The sequence below is a fragment of the Patagioenas fasciata genome, chromosome 5 (assembly GCF_037038585.1).
Source record: "Patagioenas fasciata isolate bPatFas1 chromosome 5, bPatFas1.hap1, whole genome shotgun sequence".
Classification (NCBI taxonomy): domain Eukaryota; kingdom Metazoa; phylum Chordata; class Aves; order Columbiformes; family Columbidae; genus Patagioenas; species Patagioenas fasciata.
In genome coordinates, this window is record NC_092524.1 from 32620402 (window position 1) to 32634719 (window position 14318).

At 42.1% G+C, this 14318-nt stretch overlaps 1 protein-coding gene across 8 annotated transcripts in view; it reads right to left on the minus strand.

Annotated features, from left to right (window-relative positions):
- The window catches only part of RGS6 (regulator of G protein signaling 6), a 288794-nt gene that overhangs the window by 70121 nt on the left and 204355 nt on the right, over positions 1-14318 (minus strand). For 5 of the 8 annotated variants that reach the window (XM_071809267.1, XM_071809266.1, XM_071809264.1 and 2 more), the window contains 3 exons: positions 3830-3895; positions 2340-2446; positions 51-102 (listed from right to left, as the gene is read on the minus strand). In XM_071809267.1, coding sequence (XP_071665368.1) covers positions 51-102; positions 2340-2446; positions 3830-3895 — 225 coding nt within the window. The remainder of the gene's footprint in view (positions 1-50; positions 103-2339; positions 2447-3829; positions 3896-14318) is intronic. The other 3 variants (XM_065839141.2, XM_071809265.1, XM_071809268.1) reach the window with 2 other exon arrangements.

Genomic DNA, 14318 nt, shown 5'->3' on the forward strand with positions numbered 1-14318 from the left:
TCACAAAATTTCTGTACTAACTTTCTACAATGAAATAATTATACTCTCACCATAATCTGTGTTTTCTGGTTCCCAGCAGTTTGAAGGCCAAAAGTACGGTGCCTAAGAAACAATATAGGCATTTTTGTAATTTTAGAGATAAAAAATAATTCAAATGCAGAAAAACATTACAAGTACAAGAAGAATCACAAAGTCTACAGCCTAGCTTCTGCCCTCAGATGAAACACTGCTGCAGATCTTGGTAAAAGGGAGGAAGTTTTTACAGGAAGGTATCATCTTTAACATTCCTCACTTCAGGTAAATAGAGATACTATAATACAAGCATCTCTTGAGGAGGATGTCCAATATTCTGATGACATTTTAGACCATGTTGCCTTCTTATCTGAATGTGGGCCTCTTCCCCTCCTTATCTCCAGAACCTCCTCTTTCACCAGGAATTCACAGGCACCACGGATCTATTTTTTTTTTTTGGAGCATGAGAAACCTCATGGGCTTTTATATATATCACACACCACTTGCTTTTTTTTTGGAGCATCTACCAGTGTGGCTGGCAGCCTACAAAACAATTTACTTTTTAAATAGAACAGATGGTAGAGGTCCAAACTCCGCTGATTAGAGTCATTCTGAAAGTAGGAGTCCTGGTAAGCTTCCTGCTTTTGTCTCCTACCCACGTCTGCATATTGCAGTTGCTACAATTAATTACAAGACATTACTACATGTAGTTGTATTTCAATTTTAACGTGAATGAAAAATAATTTCCCTGTGATCACACAAATTACAGAACACTGTTTTGCATTACCCATGTAATGCCACAAACAGGCATAGGACATTACATGCACAGACTATTCCTTGCATCAAAGTACAGTGAGAAAACATGGATGGATCAAAAAGAACAGGGTTCAATCCTCCTCACTGATATATGTCTTATGAACTCCACCAGACAATAAAGTACTGTTAAAGTAAGGACTGATGTTGAGGTAGAAAGTGGCAAGTAGAGAGTAATGGAAAAGAAAAACTATGCTATTGGGTTATTTTTGCAGAAAACGGCTGAGGACAACTGTTGCAGGAAATGACAGCAGGCAAAAAAAAAAAAAGCAAAAGTTGTAAGAAAATATATCAGAAATAAAAGTTTATAAGCAGTCAAGACAATTTGACAATGTGGTTTAAACAGGCTTAAAACAAGAAAAATAAATAAATTGATACTCTGCTTGTGAAATCTAGCTCCTGAGAGCTGCACAGGACAATTCCTTATGGTGTGATTCTTTTAAAATAGAAGGAAATACAACTAAATAAGCAACCACAAGTCTCGCAAAACAAGAGGAGCAGGACTTTCAGAAAAGCAAGGCAACTGTCATGACAAATCTGAATGATGCCAGGTAACCAGAAGGTGGGGTGAGACAAAGTGAGGTCTGTGATCTCCCAGGCTGCTTTGTTCACTGTGCCATGTGATAACACAACATCACATTACCAGTAGCAACATCAGATGCAAAGAGAACAGGCTTTTCAAATAAAAAATTAATAAGAGAAAACAAATGTAAAGGAGAAATGAGAGGGTGAACAGAAGAGAGGTCACAGGAAAGACAAAGGAGCTGGCTGGGGTCATGTAACAGAAAAACTTAAATTCCACCAGCAGGATTAGGCAGTTTGACTCCAGGTTTGAACTTATTGCTTCTTCTGAAGTCACACTATCTGTCCAAAAGGTTTCAGCACAGCACTCAGTTATCTAGGAGGCAGACAGCAGAAGTTTTTCGAAAGGGCATGGAACTCAAGTACAGGATGCTTTAAAAATTCAACACATCTCCAGTCGTGAGGACACTGACACATAGAGATGTCCCATCTTAGGTGATTGCAAAGGTTACACATCCTGTGTAAAAGAGGAAAAGCCTGAAGCTTGCCCCCTCCCACACCAATATGTAACCAAAAATAAAAATTTGAATTTTGAATTTTGTGCTGTGCCAGAGTTTGCCCTGGTCCATTTTGCACAGGAGGGTGGCTACTCAATACTCTGCCAGAGTTAGAACCCAAGAGTCATTTTCTTTCTCCTGGTTTAGTTCAACTCTGAGTAAAACAGCACTGAAATCACATACCAAAATAATCACAGGACATACCAGTTCATTTATGCAAAAACTGTAGGTCAGAAAGTAGAAAAGAGTGATTTGGGATTCTAAAGCAGAGCTTTTCCAAGGAACTTCATAGACTCCTGAGACTTCTATCAAGACAGCTTCAATCCCTGGCTTCATAGACCTAACGGGTGCTTAGGGATAAAGAGCGGGTGATTTCAGTGGTATTATTGCATGGCCAGTAGAAGGGGCCACAAGGAAGGCAGAGGGCTTACCGACCTGAAACCGATAGAATGTCCCATCATCTTTCAGGGTAAGGACATGGTCTGAGATTGGAAAGACATAACCCTGTGCAGCGATAAGACTTCCCAAGTGTATTGCTTCCCCTGCGGAAGAGAGAAAAGAGCAGGGATGTGTCAGGAAGACGTGCACTGCACAATTCTCTGCTTGCAGCAGCAGCCCTGGCAATGACTCATGTGAAGACCTGGTTCAAACATGCCTCTGTACCCTCACCACATCCTTAAGCCTTCCAACTAAATTGTGCAAGGAGGAGAGCAGAAATCAGCCTTACAACATAGATGAAACACTGTTCAAATGTTTAACCTGCTGGTTTCATGTTTACAAAATGTCACACACCAGTTCATCTCTAGAGTCTGAAATTCAGTTCAAAGCACATCACCCACCACAGGTGACAGCTGACAAGAAGCCTGCTCCATCAGTGAACCCCACTTGCCTCTATCCAATCCAACAAACACTTGCAACACCAGGTCATTAATGGCGTGCTTATTCGCAAAGACAAATCCTGACACTGTAGCATCACCATTTGTTAGAGGAAATGGTGCTGAGGTAAAGGAGAACATGTATCCAACAATTGCCAAGGCAACCTTCACCACCACAGAGGCACATGTGCACATATTTTCAACTGATGTCAGCTGTAAAAAGCTGCATCAGCTTTCTCAGAGTTGCAAAGTACACATATTAGCTGCTCATGTGCCCCCAAGGCAGACAATAAAGCTCCTGTCTGCAGCTGAAATTCAGATTTGGGACTTGACTGGACTCACGAGTAGGGATATGTTTATAGACATGCCCTGGATGGGACAATACTGCCTCTATCTCTGCTTTTACATGGTGACAGTAGGCGGCAGAAACAAACTGGGAGGTTAGATGCTGGATTTTTTCCCTTTCCAGAAAACGAAACTTCTGGACCTGCAGATCTTTTCTTCCTCTTTTCCCAACAGTTCTTCACTGTGCCAAAAAGATTTTGGTTTCTCTGAAGAGTGGACTACTTGGACTGGGTTCATCCACTGATCACTGTTTATGGCTGATTACCCATTCATCTGTCTGCTGTGATAAATTAGCATCCACCATCAGATCCTATGATGGTGTCTGTGTCATTCTTGGCCAGTATGACCTGTCAGTCATGGCTACCTTTCTCCTCATAAAGAAAACCTGTCATTGCCTTTGCCTGTTTAACCACGCATATCCACCAACTTCCCTTCCAGGTCTGGGAACAACCTTAAAATTAATTGGGCTTTCTTAGGTAGCAACAATTTCACAGACAGGCTAAGATTCCTACAAAGTGCTTTCTGTGTATTGCAGTGTAAGGTTTTAGACTTAATTAAGATGTTGATTCTTATCTCTTTCCCTCCTCCTTCCCTTCAATGCATATATCAACCTTGCTGTTCCATTGGTAATTTAGAGAATAGACAATAGTCTCTATTGTCTAATGGCACACACACAATACACATGAAGTATCTGTTTCTCCTCACCTGTGGTCACCTTACCTGGATCCTCAATGCTGAGGTTCTTCATAAGCCACTGCACAATATCAGCACCTCAAAACAAAACAAAACAAAAAAAAAAAGTGGAGAAAGCATTAAACCCTGAGACCACAGGATTTGGGAACCCTAGAGAGAGATAAAATTGAGATAGATACAATAAACTGACATTAATTTTATTCAATTTTCCTTTTTAACTCTACTGAGGTTTCAGAATGTTTTTCCTTACTGTGTCACACTGTAATTATACAGTTATTGATAGGTACTAAGTCCTAAGAAGTATTCTGTGTGATAGGAACTCTAATGGTTCCATGTCACTTGTCCTCCCTCAGTTGCTTCTCTCTCTGCTCAGCATACCGGGAGTTACGTTTCTGCAAGCACTAGCTAGCAAGGAGACAAAGGAGACTCTACTGACACCTTGTACCTCTAACATCAGAGGAAATAACCTAAAAGTCTGGAACTGCGTTATCAGTCGAAAAAAGGCAGAGGAAAGTCTCACTTATGTCAAAGACAAGCAATGTCCTGGAGAAGAAAATGGCATTCAGTGTGCCTGTAACCAAGCCACCGTTGAGGTGTCCCTTGATAGTGATCACACCAGCAGCATGGTCACTCTCCATAGCTCCTGACTCCACTTAAGAGCAATTTAAGTTGCCACTATCCTATTTGGAAAGTTATTCCAGAACCTTTTTTTTTTTTTTTTTTTTTGACAAAACTCTTGTAACTTCAAGCCTAAGTTTATTAATATGCAGTTTATATACATTTGAAATCAACCCATGTTATCATTTAATGGAAAGAATTATTCTTATTCCTTAATAGTTCCTCCTGTGTGTTTCCGCAAAGGGTTGACACATTGTCTCCCTACCTCCATTTCACTAAACCAAGCAAACTTTTAATCTCCTCTTAAGATGTTCTCTCCCTCTACCTTACCATTCAGCAACTTTTCAAATTTAAGTTCCATTTCTTTGCACTGGGGTCACCAGAACTGCAGGCAGTACTTTGTAGTACAATTGAACCAATGCCTCTGGCAATCGTGTCAGCTCTTCACTGCCTCTACTGAAACCAGCTTGCCAGGTGCATCCTAAAGTCACACCATTTGTTTTGTGAATTGTAAATTTATTCAGAAACAGATGTCTGAGAGGTGCAAAGCTACCTCCTAGATGAGAACACATCTAGTGAACAGTGCTAGCTGAATAACATATGGAGAAAATGTTCAGAACTAGTAACTGTTGTTTTGACAAGTTTGTTAATAAAATATTCTATTTTATAAACATGGATGTTCCCTTTTGCCTTTCACAAAACAAAAATATCCTAAAGATAGAACAAAATATTTGGGTTTAGAAAATCATTTCCAGAAGACAAACTGAAGTGCTTCTGTATTGCTAGAAACAAAACAAAACCTCATAAAATGCTGTCTTCGCTCAAGATAAAGCTGAGTCTTTCTTGGTTCTGTTCATCCCCCAAACTAAAAAATCCACTAGTTCTCTTGGTTTTGGTCTTAGATTACAGTCTTGCGGGATCTCTTAGGCTTATGATGGCCAAGTGATGTGACACCTCATATCTTGAAATCATCTAGAGTAGTGCATTGTTTTGCTCAAGGTAGATGAAGCACATTCTGCATTATCCCTTTCCAGATACACAGAAATGCTTAATGTAGGATTAAGTCTCCATTTTGACACAGAACGATCCTGTCCCCAGCTCCATGCCTCTTTTGACGAATCTATTCAATTCTCATGAAACTGCAATGAAAAATTAAAGTAACGCTGAGAGCTGGTTCTCCAGTCCTTCTTCCCTGTTATTGAGATTAAAAAAGAAAGGTTTAAAGAGGCAAGTAAACTGAAGGCACCGACTCAACCAGAACTCCTGTGATCAGCCACTCCAGAATATAAGTGGCACTTGAGATCAGGGATTTTAATTTGTCTCTGTTAAAAACATGAAGTCATTCCTGAATGTTGCCAAGAGCCTGGAAGATTTTATAGCTGTTCTCCAGTTGTCCTGAGGCAGACAGATTATCTTTCTGCTGAGTTTGCTGAACCATTATTTATCACCTGCCAAGACTGATCATTTACCCTCAGGACAATGACAAGTCTTTCCTTCCTCTGTTAATTACTGTCATCATTAATAGCCATGTCACTAATTAATATTCAATCATAATGAAAACTCTTTACTGCCATCTCCCACAACACCTTCATTTTTAGGGTTACCCTCATACATTGGCTTTGCCTCTGCTTGTGGCTGTTTCTATCACTGCAACCTACTTCTGTCCACCTAGAAACACTACTTATACCCTTCCTCAAATGAGAAAAGTCAGATTTAACCTCATAATACAAGGTGAAGGCTTGAGCAAATCCTTTACAACACTCTCCTCTGTCAGACCAAGACACAGATTCTTTTATGTGCTTCCAGAAAACTTCATCTTAACTTCCCCTGCAGGTTAAGCCCAGCAGACAGCCCTCATACAACTCACCTTCCCAAAAAGATACTTTCTGGCTGATTTACAGATTCCACATTTCACAGGCTCTTTCAGAGGACACCCAAGGGAAACCCTTGACCCTGACATGTTTTCACTAAATAGGCATTTGAGATCTTCTGAAAACAAACAGTTCAGCGTGTTTTCATAACAGAAAGTGTTGCTGGATCCAGGTCAAGGAATGGCTCCCATCCCCTCTATATTCCCCTCCATATTCCCCTCCATACATCTACATTTCTCCTGAGTCAGTATGCACCGTTCAAGGATAGTCAACAGCCGGTGAACATCTATTTCCTCCACGCCTATAATGAAATATCTTTTTGCTCTAGGCTCTTCTTTGAAGCTGAAGTAGATCAAGTTGCTTAATACTAACAGAATACTCGTGGTTTTATGCTGAAACAATTTCACAATGATCATTTATCTGGCTACCTGTTTTAGAGACAGACCAGCAGTTTTATATTTCTTGCTATTTTCTCCATCTTCTGTTCGGCCTCAATGATCCCGTAAGTGTAGCTAGTGTTCTCAGAAGGCCATTGCCTGTCAACATGACAAATGAGTGGCCAGTCATGAAAAGATAAATTAAAAAGAAGTTCACAAGGTGTGAGGCCATTGGCAAGATGCAGTTAATGAAGTGAGTCACCACCACTGTATTTGATATATTTTCTACTCAACCTAAGTTGTTCTACCTCTTCCAGAAAATCCAGGACTTGCTTGGAAAATGTGAAGCCACCAACAATCAGATTCACCCATCTTCTGCACACTGTGTGAAATGCAGAGGCAGACAGAACAACATACCTCTTCCAGTAATTTCTAAAGATCTGCTGCTTGGAGTGAGTACTGTGCTCCTGGCTCTGGGCGCAGCAGCCTGGACCCCTGGGGGCTGCTTGTCATCCAGTGGAGTGGGCATGTCCCTGAGGCGGCAGAGCTGGTAAGCACTGTCAAGTGGAGCTCCACAGCGATTTGACACGGGACATCTGGTGTTACCCAGGTGTAGCATCAGTGACCAAGGACTAAAGTCTGCCCTTTCTCACGGGAGTTGCTGAGCTGAGCCCTGATGACTGAAGTTGGGACACATACACCAACTATAGCCTATGAGGTGGGATGCTTTGGATCTCAGATGGTTCACAGCCTCACGCTGCACTGACAAATACTAAAAATGAAGCAAGTGCGGTCTTAAAATAATTTTTAGAATACTGTCTGATCATTTTATGAAAGAATTTGTTATATACACGTGTCTACAGGAATGGACATCAGATTGCTTGGTTGTTTCCCACCTTTTTTCTAGTGCTAGTGTAAGCCTAATATTCCCTGAACATAGTTTAATGATTTTTAATAAATACTAATTATTTTTGCATAGTAGTTTTGTTTGTACTTTACTACTATTTTTATAATTTTATATTTTATTATTTTACAAAAGGAATATGAAAACTGTGAAACACCCAGATCCTTCCTAGACCTTATCTGTACACTCCATGACACACTCTGTGGGCAAACAAGCTATGTGCCCAGCCTCTGTTGTCAGTCATGTCCAAACTCAAGGCTCAGGCAGTAATCTGATGAAAGGATGAAAATGTGTTCTCCTTCCTGTCACTTCATTCTTGAAAAGAGATGAACCCATTTTAGCACCAAATTTTCCAAACAATTTGCTCCTGAACTCAGATGAATCTTAAAATATTTATATCAGAAAAGCAGGACTGAAAAAAAAAATCACAAACAGTCAAAATTACTTGTAAGAATACATGCATAGGTGTATGAACAGCTACTCAAGCTGCTTTCTACCTTGCCAATCATGGCACTCACGCTGTTAAATGGAAATAATGTGTTTTCGTCCCCTCGAAAGTACTGGGTCCTTGGTAAATCTAGGACAAAAAGGTTAATTGATTATCCACATATTTACCACCGGGCTTACAAAAATAAGCAAATGAACATCACCCATGATAAAGGGCAAAATGATGTCATATACAATTTCTCACGGTCTCCAGAACCCCCTGCTACTATTTTTCTTACATAGAGCCCCCCACTGACACCCACAGTGATTTCAGCTAAGTTGGAAGTGTAGACTCCTGCTCATGAGAGGGATTTAATGCAAAGTGCCAACTTTTATGGTAGAGGAAATAAAAAAAAAAAAAGAAATATCTAGGTTTCTTCCTAGTATTCTCTTACAAATATTGAGGAAGGACTTTATAGAATTTGTCTACAATAAGGACATAGATAAATACCAATGCCAACTAAAAAAAAGTCTCAGCAGTTGACTGAGAAAATGTGGTAATTGTAGCTCTCCTCCGTCAGCATGTGGTAATTGCACCACTCAGTGTCAGCAAGGAGCATCATCAAAGCTACAACAGCTTAGGCCTTCCAGCAATAGCAATTTTCCTCTATACTATATTCACTTTAAATCTTGTTTGTGAATTATTAACAATCATTAGCAGCAGGAGTCTTACCTCTTTTTGATTAAAGCAGTCAAAGTTTCCAAAGAGACTTTTTGTTCATCATAACTTTTATGTGCTTTATTTTACAATTTACTTTTCTTGTAATAAAAAAACTGAAGATATTATACTTTGTGTGAAGTAACAATGATGCTTGGTGGGAATGCGGAAACAGCACATGGAGCTAGGTTGCACGTGAGCATTCCAAGATGATAAAACAATGACAAGGACAGAATATTTGTAAAGTCAGTTGGTTCAAAATCTCCGATCCTCTGCTTTTCCTGACATCAAGGTGAGTTATTTATCACAGTGTTTGGGCTGATGTGACATTCCAACCATTTCTTCAACCCTCCTCTGCTTCTTTTACTAAATGTTATCTACAGAAAGCTGTTCAGTATGACCATCCATTTATACCAAATGTTGCTATTTCAGAGCTGAGCCCCATATAAACACTAATCATTGGGCTTTCTAATGTTGCTTTTCAACCTAGGAAGCATGCTGTACCTCTCTTGCATGAGTGTCCATATCTGTGTAAAGAAAACCATATGGGACTCTGATCACAGATTTATCAAAAGCCTATTAAAATGAACAATTCTGATGTTTGACTAGTGAACTTCCATGTCCCTGACACCAGGCCCTGAAGCAAAATTAGCAGCAAATCTATTAATAAATTCTTTCACGAAAGGAAGCAATGACCCAGACTGGCGGCTGCACTGCAAGGTGTTGATAGACACTTGTGGTGTTTGGAGAGTGACAGAAGAAAATCTCCCAAGGAGAGAAAAAATGCCAGGGGCTCCTGTGGTCGTGGTGAGGAAAGCAGATGAACTGCTGAGGGATCAGTTCAGGGAACGAGACCAGGCGGAGGGCAACATAGCAGAGTCGCAGAGCTACTCGTGTTCTCTAACTAGGAATCCAACAGGAATTTCTTGCGAGCACTAACACACTTTGAAATAACTTACGAAGTAATGGGCTGCAAATTCACAATTTAACCATCAGCACTGCAGTGTAAATTCAATCTTTGTCTCCTGTATGTATTTTATATGTAATACACACATACATACACAATCTCTGCTGCTTGCATTTTAAATATAGACAGATATGAAAGATGAAAGCCGGAGATCTAGATTTGCCCGCACATATACAAAGTGTTTGGTGCTATGCCATCCTCAACCTTGTTACCACTCCACTTTGGCAGAGCTGTGTCACGTCATCCCAGCCTTCACACCCGATGCTCAGGACCTCTGATCACTTACACACTGGCATTTGCTCACACAAGAGATGCCAAGCATTGGTCTTACGGCAGGAGCAGCCACGCTGGTTTATTTGTGCTAAACATTCCACACCTGTCGCAGAACACCTGAGCTGCTGTCAGGTCTGTGCTATCTACAGACAGGCCCAGCACCAATAAACATACTGAAAGACCCAAACACACACACATGCACCCTCCAGAACCCAGAATATACCATAACCCCAGCGCAACCCCCCTACCATTGCTTTGCTTGGCTAGAATTTGGCCTCTTCTAAATTAGAGACATACTGTGCAACCTATGGCCAAATCTTCTCTCCTCAAATGCAACTCTGAACAAACTGCTGTTATGACAAGTACAGGAGAAAATTGCAAAACGAAACAGATTAACAATTCCGCACTTTGTGTCATTCAAACCTGTGCCCATTCCTTGTGTATCATCCAGAGAAGACAAGCTCGTTGCCTTGAGAGGCATTATAAAGGTGTACAAGAGGCAGGAAAATTGTACCTTGTTGCAGTCCCAGCCTCCCAGCAGCACTAGTTACAGCATTCAGTAGCAGCATCAAAAGTTACCTCCTTTTACAAATCGCAAAGAACTGCAGATGTCTCAAGATGTACCTTTACACCTACAATTCATCATAAATTCAGGCTGCTCTGCCTTTCCATTACTCAGACTACTGAAGTGGCTTGTACAGCTTGGCAGTTTGGCTCACTGCCATGTAGTCATGTTTAGATGCTGTTACTCGCACTTTCAAAATGATTCAGCAACAAACCAGCAAGGGAAGCAACTCTGAGCACTGCTGGAATCGAGGGTTTTGAAGACTCCTGTGTCAGATCTTGTTAGACTTGAAACATTTTTACTGCTATGCAATTCATGTGCACAGCCTTTAAATCAAAGGCAATCTTTCTGTCACTTCAATCATATATTAGTACTTTACATGGCAAATTGTCTTCTCCAGGAAAGAGGAAGTTCAATAAGACATAGAAGGTGACTTGTGTATTTCAGCATGCAACTATCAGGTCACTTCACACTGTGTCCTCATTCACAAAGTGGGTTTCAAAGGCTGTCACATCAAGGTCCTCCTCAACCTCACCAGTGTTATAACAGTTTCTCTGCGAAAGTGTAAATGTCACCAACTGGTGTGAGACAGCAAAGTGCTCCGAAAGCTGCAGCATTTTAATTATTCTGGTGCAATATTTATTTCTGAGGAGATCTGACCCTGTAGTCCTCACCTATGCTGGGCTCCTATGCATTTCCACAGTAATTCTGACTGCAGAAGCACTCAATTTTTAAACCTCCTGAAGAGCTCTGGCTGTGACAGGTCTCTCCTTCACAAGATCACACACTTGATGTTAACTGTGGCAACACTATTGCCTGTTCTCTCTGTTACAGATAAGGATAATTAGCATCATCAAATACTCTCAGAAACCAACTTCATCCCATCACGTTTTTACTCTTTTCCCTCTTATTCTTCAGGAAAGGTTGAGAACCACACTCAGTGTTTGCAGTGATGCAGTAACAGTCACATTATCTGGAAAACGAAATAACCTGACATCTGTAGCTCTTTTCCATCCAGGAGTTTGTTGTCCTGAAAATGAAACAAGAGGTATAGATTTTTTCCCCTTTCTCTGCTAGGCCTTTCAGTCACATATAACACAGGGTGCAGTGGAGTGCAGTTGGCTTCACTGAAGCTCTATACTGGTGCAGCAGTCACTCACGGCCAATTCTCCAGAGAGATTAAGGTTCCACATGTAACTTCTTTTAGCAAAATGTAACACCAGATCATATAGCAATTACTGACACTTCACTTACTGCCATGCTAAACAAAGAGACAGTATTGGTAGTAACACTAGTGGCCATATTTTAAACAGGGCTCCTTAAACTATAAGTTAAAGATGCTTATACTGGTAAGGAGCAACTGATTTTGCTGGCAATGTCTCATCCCTGCATTTCAAATTTGGGTAGAGATATATATCAGCGGGAATTTTAAATGTGCTGAACAATTTAATGGTAACAATGAAACAATCAATAAGCACAAATCTGTTAGTATACATAATGAAGTAATAAGTTCAAAATTTGATGGCTTTTACAGGGCTGCACATAATAACAAGCAGTCAAAACAACAATCAGTTTCTCTTAAACACCTGTATTTTAAAATTGTGTTTCCCGTCTGGTAAATCCTTCAGGTTTATTTTAGCAAATAACCTCTAAAAGTAAGCAGCATTTTAAAAAGCTGAAAGCTGCATTAAACAAGTACCATTCAGTTTAAATAATTGAACCTACTGTCAAAAGACTGTGTAGCTTAGAACTGCAAAATATGTCTATGAATTTCAGAAGGCATTTTTGTTTCCATACTAAGACAGAGGGAATCTAGTAAAATATTTTCCTTTCTTTTTCTTTTTGCCCTCCAAGAATTTGAAGAACAATGTTTCATTTAATTCCTTTCCACGTAGCATGGGTTTGGACTTGGAAAAGTTGACGGGCTGCTCTGAAGCAGCAATGATTTCAGACAGCAACAGGCCTGGAACGTGGCTGCGCATTTCGTTGTTACCCATGAAGCACACCCTCTACAAAGCCATTCATCATGCGGATCAGCCTTGTCCAAAGCAGCTCCTCAGAGGGCTTCATGGTGCAACACCCAACAATAGCGGGACAAAACAGACAGTGCTGCTGCTTCCCTGGTTCCATCCAACACCTCGGTCTGAGGCCCAGTAGCTTCACCCGCATCTTTCTGGAAATCTCATGAGGGTGAAAGTAAATTGTTGACTGTCACCGTTGACTCTCGACAAAACCCAGTCTGGTACGGCTCTCTGGAAACAATGCCACTGGGCATATGGGCCGCTCTGTGCACTCTGAACTCAGCCGTGTCCTGGTGTGTGCGGCAAGCATGGCCTTGGACCTCACAATGTTTCCCAGCAGGCACAGTTTGCCTGGACAAATTTGCACAAAATAGTCTTATAATGCAGCAAAACACATCCTGGCGTTTTTAGTTTCAAATAGGCAAAACTTAAATTCCTCTCCGTGTAAAGCAAAAGCTTTTTTAAAAAAAAAAAAAACAAAACAGCACTGCTGTGCTCTGTAAGGTCTTGAGAAGTATTTTAATTCATCAGAAGCTTTGCCACGTTAAGGGAGAAAAGTCTTAAAAGATTTTCAGAGAACAGTTTCACAAGTGATTGGAGAAACTAAAACTATATAAACAGTCTCAGAAAAAATCTTCCTGTAAATATTAAAACAATAAAAGAAGCAACTACATTTCACTTCTGTTCACAAGACTTTTGTATTTGCTTTCCGGAAATAACAACCGTTTTACATTTATATTGTAATATCCTCAGGGCCCCAGCAGTGAGCGCTGCGCAAACACTGACAGAGTTGGTGTCCTGCCTCTGAATGTCATTAAAGCAGTAAGCTGACTGCCAGGGATGTTTCAACAAGCAGTGATGGAAAGCAAATGTTGGTTTTGCAGACGTGAGCATATCTGCTGGAAACCTACTTTAAAAACTCCTGGGCATCTACCACAGAACAGGGACTACACCACATGGATTTTATCTTAAATCAACACCTATTAAAATAAGTTTTCCAAGGATTACAAGAATTATTAAAATACTTTCAGAACACATCCTCATTTAAAACACATACTGCTCCTTCCCCCCTTAAACCTTCAGCCCGTTCTCCCTCCTCCTTGCCTCAAACCTCTGGGTCGCACCTGGGGGGCTGAGCTCCCGGAACATCAGCGTCAGTCTCTGACGCGAAACAACGGCGGGGCTGCCCGCCAGCCGGCTGGGGCGCCTCTGGGCTTCGGCGGGCGGGTGGGCAGGGCTGGGGCAGGTAGCGTTGACGCAGGCAGGGCTTGAGCAGGCAGGACTCGGGCAGGGCTGGGGCGGGCAGGGCTGGGGCTGGCAGGGCTGGGGCAGGCAGGGCTGGGGCTGGCAGGGCTGGGGCAGGCAGGGTCGGGGCAGGGCTGGGACAGGCAGGATTGGGACAGGTAGGGCTGTGGCAGGCAGGGTTGGGGCAGGCAGAGCTGGGGTAGGGCTGGGGCAGGCAGGGTTGGGGCAGGCAGGGTTGGGGCAGGTAGGGTTGGGGCTGGCAGGGCTGGGGCAGGCAGGGCTGGGGCAGGCAGGGCTGGGGCTGGCAGGGCTGGGGCAGGCAGGGCTGGGGCAGGCAGGGTTGGGGCAGGCAGGGCTGGGGCAGGCAGGGCTGGGGCTGGCAGGGCTGGGGCAGGCAGGGCTGGGGCAGGCAGCCGCTCCTCGCGGCCGGGAGGTGGCGGTGTTGCCCAGGGAACGGGAGGCAGCTCCGCGGGCGGGCTCGGCGGCTCCCGGGCAGCCGCGGACACCGGCCCTCCC